The following is a 13,393-nucleotide window of genomic DNA, read 5'->3' on the forward strand; positions in this document are numbered from 1 at the left end:
GATGGGACCTCCAGGTGCTGCAGCAGTGCCAGCACTGAGGTCTCTTCCCTCCTGTGTGGGTTTGTGCCTCTTCTCTCCCATTCTGACTCTTTCCCCATCCAGGACTTTGCACCGAGTACCTGCCCAGCACACAGCCTTCTTCCAGCCCCTCTTTTGGAGCTGCCCTGTCCATGCTCCCCATGGGCAGGGGCAGCAGGAGGGCTCCTGCCCAATTAATGCTGCTGGTGGGTGACAGGCTCTGCTCCGCACTGCATGATTAGCTGTGAAAATGCAAATCTGAACTTCCTTCGCCGCAGCAGCTAACAAGATAATGAATATTTTCATCGGCTGCAGATAATACAAACATCTGTGCAGACACAGACGTGCTGCAGGGCCGAGGGGAGCGGGATGGCAGCAGCTCCCTGGCACCCCCTCAGGAATGGCGGCTCTGATGGCAGCCAGGCATGAGCTGCAGCATGGGCTCCACCAGCAATGGCCAAACAGCAAACAGGCACTGTGCTGGGTTAAGCTGCTCCTGGCATAGGGTGAGACACAGCAGAGCAGCTCAGAGACGTGCCCAGAGAGGCAATGCGACAGCAGGAGCTGCGTCAGCCATGCCCACGCTCCCCTAAGTTGATCCACCCCGCTACTCAAGTCCCATTTCCCCACCAGGTGCAGAATGAGTCTGAAAACCAGCAGTACATAAGCCACACCTATTGCTGACATCTCAATCAGTATTGTTTAAAAACAATTTACTCCCTCCCGCCCAGCCCCCCTGCCTTGTCCATAGGGTATCATTTGCACAAGGCTCGTTTTTGTTTTGCTACAACAATAAAAAAAAATGCTAACAACCCCGTGCTAAAGCATGTGGCTGCAGACTGCTGGAAACACCAGCTCCGAGCAGCACAATCTGTTCTTGTGCTCTGTGGGATGCAAACTTTGAAATGGAGTGGGGCTGATGCACGCAGGATGCAATAGCAAGCTAACTGATGGGGTGCTGTGCTAATTGCATTAGTCATTTATATCCTGAACTTGACTAAATCTCGGTGCTTATCCTTTTGAGTGCAGACGCACTCGAAATACGTAAGATGTGCCTATGTGCTATCATTACAGGCTCTAAAAAGGGCTGGATGGACACAGGAGAGCAGCTACTATACCTGCAATAGGGTGAGGGGTAGCAATGCCACCAGATGTGGCAGGTCCAATCCTGACCACTGCACCCTATGTGCAGCTGGGAGCGGGCAGTGGGGCACAGAGCAGAGCACAGCATCTCACCTCAGCCCCACAGAGCTGCCAAAGCCCTACAGCCCCACTGCTCGCTCTGGCTGGCACGGTGTGGTTCAGCTCCATAGGAGCGGGACCTGAGGCATTAACCTGCCTTGGAGAGGCATCGTTGCTTCCATCCAGCATGTCTCAGGCTTCAGAGTGTGAACAGGTAATGGAACTGCAGCAACAAATAATAAAAAGAGGGATGAAATGGGAGGCAGCCACTGGAAAAGAGATCTATCCGTTATCCTGGCCTGAAGGGTAATGGGTAAACACGGCACTCAGGCACTGCCTGGCACACAGCTTGCCAGCACAGGAATAATAAACAGCGCAATTATAACTGCTGCACTCCGAGCTTTCAAAGAGGAGAAGAAGAAATCAATAGTGTTAATTTAACTAGTTATACTCTTAATGTCTGTGGTGTTGCAGGGCAGCAGGATGGCCTCACCGGGGCTGCAAGGTGCTCCCAAAGGGCCGTACCAGCACAGTCCATGCATGGCCACGGTGCTGTGCATAGCTGAGCACCTGCCTGGTCTCGCAGCACCCACGGGTGGGCACTGGATGCTGGGCAAGCCCTGGGCTGGCAATGTCTCTAAATACAGCTCCTGGTGCGGCTGCCAGCATGCCCTGCTGGTTTATTAAAGGCTGAGAAGTGGAGAAGGGAAGGAGCGACAGATTCAAAATGAACTTGCCAAACTACCATCAATATTACAACAATTCCCTGCATCGGTTCAGCGACCCAGCGTGCTGCCTGGCAGCAGCAGTGGGGCTCTGCAGCAGCAGCAGCAGACTGGCAGCACATGGACATGGGCACCCATCCCTCTGCAACCCCCAGACAGCCCCTCATGTCCCTGCCAGCTTGGGGCACGCTGTGGTTCTCTGTCTCTTCTCCAGAGCAGTGAGGAAGTGCAGCTCTGTTTTCCATGCAGGGTTCCTGCAGGCTACAAGGTTGAGTTTGCAGAGGGAATGGAACTGCAAGAAGCTGCTTGGCATGGCACAGCTTGGCTCAGCAGCCCTGCATCCCCCACAGCCACCCTCCCTGGCTATGAAGATATGAAAGTGTTTAGGACACCTTTTTTTTTGCATCGAGCAGCAAGGGAGCATTACCACCAATCCTGTGCCCACTGCAGCCACCTAATGTGCACCTTCCTCCTCCCTGGAGTCATTTCAGCCACTTCTCTGCCCCATCATCAAGGAACTTCAATGCATCAAAACTTTGGGGGGCTCAATGGGGGACCCCTATGGCACGACAGGCAGACAGGAGCTGCTCATTGCTTTGCAGGACGATGCTCTGGGGCAAAAGGCAGAAGCTGTAACAGGCAGGGAGCAGGGTGAGGTGCGTGGGCTCCAGCATCCCATTTGCCATGCAGCAATAAGCTAGCGAGCAAAGCTTGCTCCGCGGGTAGTAATTTGGGTTTTCTACATATTAATGGCATAAAAGCAACAGTCTGAAACTGCAAACATCTCTTAAACAAAAATCTCTATTCCCCAGTGGCAAAGAGATGGCAGAAAACAGATAAGGAAGTAACAAACAATCCATTTGGAAAATCGTCCCCCGGTGATTTGGGCACCGTGTGGAGTTCAGGCTCTGCCCCACTGGGAGGCAAAGGGGGGAAAATCACTCTAATCTCAGCTTTAGTGAGTTGGAGCCAGTGCTGAGCTCCCGGCTAAACCCAGAGGTATGACTGGAATAGATCAGCTCTGATCCCGTGTAGTTAAGAACACCACGCAGTGCTTGGCCAAAGAGAAGAGAAAGCTAAATATAGAAAAGGGTGCCCAGAAAAAATAGAAGTGCCTGCAATAAAACAGCAGCAGCAGCAATGAGGTGGAGAACTCCTCCAAGCAGAAACCTCTACTCTGGCTTCTCCAACAGGTCTGCAGAGCAACTCAACCACTACAGACAAAATACCAGCCATCAGCGCTCCCCTGGCTCCGGAGGGTTGGAACACAATGATCTGTATGGTCCCATCCAACCCGAGCCATTTTGTGCTTCTATGATCTCTGCAGGCTGTTGGGTGGCTGAGGGACCACCCAGCCCTGATGGGATGGAAATGCTGCTGTAAATGAGAGGCGTTGCTCAGGACACTCTGCAAGAGGCATCACTGCCTCCAGCACAAAGGCTCCCTCCCAGCACCACAATGACATGTCGGGTGGGTCCAGAATATCCTATTTATTAAAGATACTGAAGATGGAGCAACATGGGAAGCAGCCACCATTCAGAGGACTGTCACATCTGCATAGCTAAAGGATCCCGGCGGTTATAAATCCCTCTAAAATACTCAGCCCCTTGTTCTGATAGCAGGTTCTTGCTCCTACTTTGCAGAAACAGGCTTTTAATCCCTGGTATTAGGCAGTTTCCTGCTATGTTTCAAATGCACCAAATTAAGGGCTTCTCTAACAGCTGGTGTCTTAATGCTCAGAGAGGTTCTTGAATATCTATGAAAATCAGAGGCAAATTACATCTTTTAGTTAATAATTTCTTCTCCATTAACCTCCTTCTCTTCCCTTGTTAGGAGATGATGTAATGGTGCTCCTAAAGCAGAGCCCTCCCGGCACGCCGGGCTGTGGAGGGATGCGGGTGTGCAGAGCCCTTCTTGGAAGCAAGACTTGTGCCCTCAGAAACAAGGATGTCTCCAAGAACCCTTTTTGACCAGGAAGCCTGTATGCTAGAGCCACAGGTCACTGCATGAGCTGGGGCTGGGGTACTCCATCTAAGCTGGGTAGCTCCCTGATTTGGGGAGCTTACGGACCCCTCACACCCGCTCGACCTTTGAGCTGATGAAGCATTTCAGCTCTGCAGATCTCTGCTCTGAAGGACCCACAGATCTGCAGCACGAGACAGAGAGAGAGAGAGAAAGCAGAGAGAAGCCTGCAGGGAAAATTGCCTTCGCGTGCTGTCAATTCTCACTTCCAGCAAAGGCTGCGGCTCTGTTGGCTCCGAGCACTCTGCTGGCTGCCGCTTTCTGCACGCCTCGCTGCTGGTGGAGCCCGTAATTCATCTGCCATCCCCGGAGCAAAAGGGCAGAGTTCAGAGTGAATTCGTAGCTAGGAAGACTTTCACACTCAGCAGGGGAAGAAGTACCCAGCTAAGCAGCAAGGCCAGAGGCAGCGAGCACCCACAACTCAGCTGAAATCACAGGCAGCAACGAGGTCTCAGTGACTGAATAAGGAAACAAACCTTGGTGTGCTGCAGATGCTGCACAGGAGTGGGGTCTGGGCTGAATATGGGCTGAGCGCTCCCAGCTGGGTCCCCTCCTGACACTGCTCAGCACAGGTGCTATAAAGTTCATGGGTCCACCTCGGTTTGCACTCACTCAAAATGTGGCTGCATTCAGTAGAAGTGAAGAAAACCACATGGCAGCCCTGCTCGGGACTGACACCCGGGATCACAGATCCATTAAGGCTGGAAAAGACCTCTGAGATCACCAAGTCCAACCCCAACCCACCCCACCATGGCACTGACCATGTCCCTCATTGCCATATCTCCAGCATTCTTGAAGTCCTCTGGGGACAGTAAAGGATGCTGCCTGAGGACACCCTGTGGTACATGCCACTCATCTCACATCACTTGTCAATGCTGTTTCTTGTTATGCCATTGCCACAGCTCCTCCCTGAATTCACACCCATAAGGCTGACAACATGCAAAAGGAGATTCTTTTTAACAGCAGATGTGATTACATGGCAGCACTCACTTCAAGATGTGGTGGAGATGGAATATATCAACACTCATGGGACAACAAGGCAGACAAAAGTTCATCAAAGCACTTGGCCAAAGGAACATTCACCAGCACAGGGAAACCCTGTGCAGGGAGGATGAACAAATAGGAAAACCATGGAAGTGTGCTGCCTTCGTGCTCTCTTCCCCAGATATCTGCCAGCCAATGTGTTGGACCTGCTGCCTCTCCACCACCAGACCTTGGTTCCATCTGCCCACCTTCATCTTCCCCTGGATGAGGAACAGAGTGGAGCCGTACCTGAAAGTCATCTGGAACACCTGGCCCTGGTTGACGTGTTGGCTCCTGTTGTTGTAGCCGTGCAGCATCTCCCCAAAGAGAGTGTCGTTGAACTTGGCATCTGACTTCAGGCACTTGGGGCCCTCACAGATGTCAGACAGCATGAGGCAGGACTTGCCATCAGGGGCCAGCTTGTACTCCTCCACGCACCTGCAGGACCACGAGCTGCATCAGAGGGACCCTGATCTTATCCAGACCCTAAGCCTGCAGTGGGCTCAGACAGTGGCCCTGTCCTGCATTCAGACTCCCTGACCCTGCAGAGGTGGTGCCCATATGGCTTTCCAGCCCACTCTCAAGCATGACAGAGGCAATGTGCTTTCTGTTGGTGACTCAGCTGCTGTGTGATGCTAAACAATAATAATAGAAGAGAGAAAAAATAAAAAGGGGGGTGGGGGGGAAGCCAACCAAAACAGCATCTTTCTGACACAGCCAGCTCCTCCTTGGGGAGCTGTGCTGCACCCACGGGTCACCATCACCTTCCCATTCCTCTCCATGCTTCTGTCCAACTCTCCCATGGCAAACTCCTTCCCACGAGACCCTCTTCCCCCTCCTTCACCCCAACCCCTCCCATGATGACAGAGAAGAGGCTGCTGCCAGGTGTTGGCACAGGGATGGATGCTCAGCCCCGAGCAGGGCAAGATGCTGTGGCTGATGGATGGCGGCTGCTGTGGCCGTGCAGAGGGAAGGCTGCTAAGCACCGCGCTGCCTTCAGAGCATCCTGCAGCCAGGGAGATTTTCCTGAGAGCAAATTACACTGTGTAGGATTACAGGATTGCGGCCAAAATCAGGGATGAAGCTCTATTTTAAGACAGTCACAAGAGCTGGGGGAAAAAAAAAAGAGAACTCCACCTTCCTCCCCCCACAACACGCAATGAACGATCTTTGAGTATGTTCACACTGAGTCACAGATCCAACCATATCGTCACCAGACGAGCAGAGTGCATCTGCTCACCCCGCTGCCACCACTCGTGTTTGCTTTTCCCTACAAGCAGAGCAGGTTCCCGCTGAAAGTGAGCTCTGCAAAGAGCCCTCCTGCTGGGCACCCCATCTCCAAAGAGCAACCCCATGAGAAATGGGAGCGGGGAGGGGTTGGGGGGGACTCACCCGCAGAACATGAAGATGGTGCTGGAGGAGGGGTCGTGGGGCAGAGGGAGGGTCTGCTGCAGGCAGAGCTGCTCGCAGCCGCCGTTGAAGCCATCTGAGCAGTCGATGCCTTTGGAGTAGTCGTAGCAGCCAGTGCCGTCCTTCATGGGCCGGAGGTCCTCGGGGCACTGTGGGGAGAGGGGACATGGTGATGTTACCCCCAGATCCCTGTGACTGTGTGATATGGCCATAACTGCTCTGCAATGGAGGAGCAGGGAGGACGGGACAGCAGCCCCAGCGAGGGCAGGAATAGTGCTGATTCACACAAGCAAAGACCTGGCTTTGGGTTTTAATTTCAGCTCCCCAGCTGGCTTTTCTTGTCCCAGAAGATAAAAGCCAGCAGGCAGCAAATGCCATCAATAAATTGTCACCCAGATTAAAGCACTCTTCTGTTCCGCTCCCGTTATTTATCCCTTCTCACCAAACGTGAGGGCGCACAAACAACAACAGAAAGGGCCAGTCCTTGAGAAAATACATAAATCTTGCCGAGGAACAGCTCGCAATTAAAAATGCATTATGGAATTTCTTGAAGATGAGTTAGACTGGAGCCTGTACAGGTAGTGATGAAGGCAGGTTATGAATGGCCTCTGTCAAGCAGAAGAAAGGTTATAAAACCGCTCTGCTTCGTGCTTAAAAAAGAAAATCAATTTTCCATGTGAGCAAAACGCTGTACATATTAATAAAAGTTCAGGAGATCCTGCACCCCGTGTTTGCTGTCATGGGAAGGGCCAATGGCAGCAATTTGCTGGCACGGAATGTGGGGGAAGTGCTTTGGGGAGAAGGAGTTTTGGGGAGCTCCTGTCCCCTCTGAGCACCCGCACCGCTCCTAAAGAGCTGGGAGCAGGAAGCTGACTGGCTGCATATACAGAATAAATATGAAGGAGGAGAGGATACTCAGAACAATCTGTGCCTTTTGCTGCTGAGCTGCCTGGGAAGCAGCATCGAGATAAGTGTGGTTGTGACTCCGTGTACATCATACTTATCTACTGCAGCCTCCTCTGCATCTGCGGCCCCAGGGTACAAAGAGAGCTGTGCAGACTGGCAGGGACACATCTCCACCACAGCTCCCTATGTCCCCAATCCTGAGCCAGGTGTGTCACCCAGCACCTCCTGGGGTGCCCTCAGGGATGCTGGTGGGAGCTGCCAGGAGCTGAAGTCAGCAGGCTGAGCTCTGCACCCTGCCCAGCCCACAGGGCAAAGCGATGGCTCCTTTCCTGGGACTGGGTTAGTAGGTCACACAGGGAGCTCCCCGCTTCACCCTGTTCTGCTCAAGGAGACCCCTTGGGATATCCCAGTTCAGCTTTTAATCACTAGGAATCACGCTTGGCTACTGTTTGTAATTGTGTGTCCCAATATGCATTAATTATGGCATACTAATAACTCAGCACAAAATGTGCAAACGAAAGCATCCCTGCATCCGTCCCCATCCTGGCCATTCAGCAGCTGCTAACGGGGCTCCCTGGGGACAGAAAGCTGAGCTCCTCTTTGGGGACAAGGAAATGGGGGCAGCAAGCAAACCAAGCAGGCACAATGTGGGCAGAGGGAACCAGCCCCAGGACTGGGAGTTTCCTCCTGCAGGATACCAGCAACTCCAGCAGAAAGCAGGGATGCACAGGTGGATGGAGAGCAGCTGGCACAAGGAAACTTCCTGTCCACCAAGCAGAGGATATTCAGTCAGGATGCCCTGCTGTTTGAACAGAGAACGCCAGAGCACATTTGGGTGCCTCTCTGCTATTGCCCATAGGCTGAGAGAGTCGGAGCTACCCAGAAAAACACTGTGTGCACCAACCTGGCCTCCCTGTGCTCCTTACAAAAACAGCACTTGCTCTGTGTGTTCTGGGCTTTTATAAAGGACCATATCTATTATTGCTGACATTGATTTGTCTGGCTTGGGCAGCAGAGAACCAATAATTACTGAGAGTTTTAATCAATCCCACATCAATTCAGCTGCAGTTCAATTTGCGATCTGCCTTGGCAGTGACACAGGATGGGGGGCTGTGTCTGAAAATGATTAGAAAATCAATAAGTAACTCAGCCAATAATTCTGTCTGTGCGCTCGGAGATGACACGTCCCACCCCATTCCATTGGGGAAGCCAGCATGGAAATTGGATTTTCTGTTGGCTTCAGGGATTCAAAGGGATCCCAGCACCCACAAGCTCCAGGGATTCCCTTGTTACATCAGCATGGCTCACGATACAGGCACTGAGCGCCCTGATCTAGCTGTGTCCCTGTTCATTGCAGGGAGTTGGACCAGATGGTTTTTTCAGGCCTCTTCCAACTCCCAACTATTTTATGATTACATTGGAACCAAGGGATCTCACTCCAGCCTGTCAGCCCATGCTTCACAGAGGGATATGAGCAGCAAAAACAGGAACCTCGCAAGTGGTGCTTAGTCCAGGCTGCAGAAAGAGGAGATAGGGAGAGAATCCAGCTTGCCATTGCCTTGGAAAACCACAAAGACATCACCGTGCCAAGGCAATTCCAGTGTCCTGCAGATCCACGAGTGTCACTAAGGAGCCATTTAGATTGGAAAAGACCTTTGTAGATACACATGCATGAATGCGCTGGTTTCTCCGTGGTGATGGTTCACCCTCAAAATTGCTCTTGGGATTGGAAAGAAAGCTGAGCTTCTTGTTTTCTTGTGCATTCTCACAGATAACACGGATCCTGCAGACAAAATGTGACACACAGCCACGAAACTGCAGCCCAGCTCCTGCCAATGGGTTTGGGAAGGCAGAGCTGAGGTCAGCTTGGTGCGTGCTCTGCTGATGGCACAGATGGACATGAGCCTGTTGTCCTTGTTTGCACCAGGCAGAGCCCAAGGTCCTGCTCTTTGTCACTGCTGTCAGCAAAACAGACTCCAAACATACACAGGGAGCACAGATGCTGAATAAGAACACACTATTTTTACCTGTTTTTCAGAGCAGTGTGCTTTGTTCCCTTTGAAATGATGTCACCAGGGTGCCAAGGAGCGGCAGCAGGTGCAGGAATGTCTGTTTTTGGGGACTCCAACCCACTACACTGCTGGCTCAAACCAAAGGGGATCCCCCTGACCCATAGTGTCAACCCAGCAGGACCTCACTGTGTGACAGGACCTCATCATGGGACACCATGGAGCCACCTCCTGCCAACCAGAGCCCCCATCCTCAACCAAGCCAAGGCAGACACACTGCAAGGCAGCCCCTTCCCAGGGTAAAGGTAGCCAGCATCTGCCACAATCCATACAAGATGCTGCTTAGGAAAACATCTATCTGTACTGTTTGTGTTAGTGAGCAGAGGTCCTTTCTTTTCTTTCTCTTTTACAAAGATCATTAGCAGTGAGACGGGCAATGGGGTCACTGGAAACAAAACGCGTGTCTCATTACTGATGTGGTTCCTCCTGAGAGGAACCCGCTCTGCCCCAGCACTGCCTGCTCACAGCTCCGCTCCTCTTCTCCATTACTTAAAAAAAAAGAATATTTAATAAAGTATTTTGGTAGAGAGCAAAGTGTGTATTTTATTATTCTGCTCTGTTTTCTCAATATTAGCAGCCTTTTTGTCAGGTACTTCTCCCATGTAAGCTCCTGTTTCTGCCCGTCTTGATATGAGCTGGGGACCCCGTACCCATGGCATGGAGGTGAGGACTCAGTCCTGCACCCAGGGGAGCAGTGGGGTCACTGGGAATTTAATTTGCAATGCCAAACCCATCCACAACATGCTGAGGTAGTCAGAGCACCAATGGAACAGATCCTCTATATTGGATGGACAGACAGATGGGCAGTGTACCAAACCATTATCCTGAGGTCACAGCTTTCTCTCCTAACCCCCAGAGCAGTGTGGAGCTCCAGCACTGGGTGTGATAGAGTCCAACGGCACTAATGAACTCACCTTCGTTAGAGACATTCTTCCTCAGCACTGAAGAACCTCTCCAGTGGGAAACAAAACCATTAATCCGAGGCACTGCTGAGGCACCAGCAAGTGCCCGTGTTTTAATGAGCTCTGAACTATGCGCTGGCATGTATTTTATTTGCTTGTTGGAGCTCAGAAATGATACAAACACATTAAATTAAATATTTAGACAGCTTTGGCTTGCACTGCATCCATTTCCCTGGATCTGAAGGCCCTCTGGGGCTCTTTGTGCCCCTTTCTCTCCGGGGCCATCCTTCTATCCATCACCTCTTTGGGCAGCGATGTCCTGACCCCCCCGGAGCCCCGCTGCAGGGAACATCCTTCCCAGAGGGAAACATTACAACCGTTTGCTGAAATAACAGTCATTATCTTCCTACTCTTTTCTCCCTGCTTCATTTTCCATCACAAGATCATCAGTCATTATTTTAGCTTCAGAAAATTGGACCCATCTGTTTTGCAGGTTCCAAAGCATGTGCAGTAGTAGCTCATGTCCTCAGTGTGTCCCCAGGACACACTGCCAGCACATTTCAAAGCACGCTATCAGCTGCTGCCCACTGGGGCACTTGCTGCCCATGACACAGGGAAGCCTGGCACCACCAGAACCCTTTGGGAGACCAAAAATTCAACTACAGATTCACCTGACCTCAGGGGACAGGCTGGGCACAAACTACACGCCAAAATCAAGGACTGAATCCAAAGGCAAGGACTCAAACCAAAACCCAGGATCCAAACAAAAGCCCAAGAGCCAAGACAAAGCCAAGGACCTAAACCAAGTGTGACACAACCAGAACACACAGCAACCCAGTCTGCTGTGGTGCGGAGGGAAGAGGTGCCAACTGGTGACCTCTATGGAATGCCATTGCAAAAGCCAACACAGAAGATGGGATTTTATCATCTCAATCACCTCCTTTCGGCACGGAGAGATCCAGCTCACCTCAGTGCCTCCATCTCAATAGCACCAGGGGTTTCTGCTTCCACCCATATACTGCATAAGTAGTAATCTTCTGCTTCAAGGAGCCAGCTAAACTTTAACAGGATTAGAAGAGAATGGTTTCCTCCTCATCTCCCTCCCCTGCGTGTTGTGCATCTCCACATAATTAGCTAGGTGCCTCTTAAGGCAGGGACGGATGAGTTTTTATTTTTCAATGAACAATTGTCTGTCAGAAAATGCAGATTTGATGGAGCTTAAGTGCTTTATGGGATTCCATCAATTACATCTCAAAATTCACTGGGAAATTAGGAAAGCATTTAATTTTGACAGGGTTGAAATGTTTTGGTTTCCACTGCTTAGTTTTGTTTTTATTTCAGGTTGAACGCTGGGATGATATAACATACGACATAAAACTCCAGATGATAATGTTGAAATGAAACATTTCGCCCTCCTGCATAGGACGGAGACGTTTTGGACCCACACAGTCTGGAACTGGCATTTGTGGGGCATTTCTGCACAGATTTTTGGGGCTGGAGCTCCCAACACCCAACGTCTCCAATAAACATCAGTTCTCAGCCCCACTCACTTCATTTCCAAGTGCTCCCATCCTCTCCTTGGTCCCAGGAAGCCCCAGGATGACTTGGGCTGGTAGGAGGAGACCAGAGAGGCCACTGGTTTTCTCTCACTTCTAATCCCACTTCTCTGTCAATTGGTTACCCTCTTAAATTAAACCATTTTTCTGCAGTGCTTCACAGCGGCTGAGGAGCTGCCCTTCATTTTGACATAGAAAGGAGCAAAAGGGGAGGATTAGCTGCAGACAGGCTGAGCTCAGGTTTATACGCCTGTGAGGACCATGCCAAATTCTCTTCTTTCTGTGTCTGAAAAGGCCAGGAGAGGCACAGCACAGGTGTCACAGTGTGGGCCACAATGCAATTAAGAAACCATCTCCCTTCTGCACGACATGGAGCCAAATGTTCTTGTAGCTGATGGGTTGACCCCATAACCATCATGAAGAAGAGCAGTTTATACTGTGCTTGTAGCCAAATTGCTTGTATTAGAAACACCTTTCTGTTAGCAGGACTTCAGCCCAAAATGATGCTTGATGAGCTGTGGTGCAGGAACCATGCACACCAACATGGTCACCTTGCCAGGGTGACAGAGATGAGCGATGGGAGCAGCGGCAGCTGTGAGCAAATCCCAGCCAAGCGACAGGTGGGGAAACCTGAGTTTTAGCCACATTACAGGTGTTCCCTTCATTCCCTCAGGTCCAATTCACAGCTTCTCAACTTAAATTATAAATGAGCAACAAGCAAGGGTCAAGCCCTTTCCATCCTCCTGCATCCTTTCCCTCCTGGCTGAGCAGCTACACACATGCTGGAAGGAGGGCTCACAATGCACATTCCTCTATCAGCAATAAATAACCTGTCTTGTTCCTCCTGGTTTGCTGTGATCCTGGAAGCTTGCACAGCCACACCTAAGACCTGCTGGGTCTAGAGTTGCTCACTGGGGTTTTGTTTTCCAGGGAAGTGATTGTGGCTTCACCTGGCTGACAGCAGCTCTGGGTACAGCAAGGACAGGTGGGATGGAAACAGACACAGAGTTTGGGGGTTGCTCTGTTATTTTGCAAGGTAGGGCTCAGAAGCAAGGCACCAGACAGCAGTTCCAAACAAAGGTCATAAGCAGGTGGCAACCCATGCTTCGTATAATTAACCATGCAATAAAAAGCCTCCGATAAGTAAAGAACTGCAGAAAACCATTATACACGAATGCCACCTACTGGGTACAAGGAAAAATAACAGAAAAAAAAAACATGAGAAAGGTGGTTTGCCCTGTGGGAAATGGGCTCAGAACCTCAAATCTGTGCACTGGGGCTTTAATGGAACAACGTGCTCAGGTCTCACTCAGAAACCGAAAGAGCCACAACCAACACCTGCAGGGAGCTGCCCTGACACTTACCTATGTCCTCTGAAGGCCAAGTAATTGGGTAATGGCAGGGAGCGCGCTGCTAAAAGCCCCAAGATAAATGCATCCTCCATCCTTGCAGAATTACTGGAAGCTGTGCTAAGGGCATGAAGGAACTGGTAACAGATGATGATTATAAATAAAAGGAGTAAGAAATCTTTGAGATTTGCACTGTTCCCTGGTCGAGCTGCTGGGCTCCAGCTCTGCTGT

The 13,393-nt window shown here is 51.0% G+C and overlaps 1 protein-coding gene across 2 annotated transcripts in view; it reads right to left on the reverse strand.

Moving 5' to 3' along the window:
- The window catches only part of ASTN2 (astrotactin 2), a 237,984-nt gene that overhangs the window by 109,323 nt on the left and 115,268 nt on the right, over positions 1-13,393 (reverse strand). For both annotated transcript variants that reach the window (XM_015878749.2, XM_015878748.2), the window contains exons 12-13: positions 6,363-6,529; positions 5,220-5,408 (exon numbers count right to left, since the gene is read on the reverse strand). In XM_015878749.2, coding sequence (XP_015734235.1) covers positions 5,220-5,408; positions 6,363-6,529 — 356 coding nt within the window. The remainder of the gene's footprint in view (positions 1-5,219; positions 5,409-6,362; positions 6,530-13,393) is intronic.

Source organism: Coturnix japonica, chromosome 17 (genome assembly GCF_001577835.2).
Source record: "Coturnix japonica isolate 7356 chromosome 17, Coturnix japonica 2.1, whole genome shotgun sequence".
In the NCBI taxonomy this organism is placed as follows: domain Eukaryota; kingdom Metazoa; phylum Chordata; class Aves; order Galliformes; family Phasianidae; genus Coturnix; species Coturnix japonica.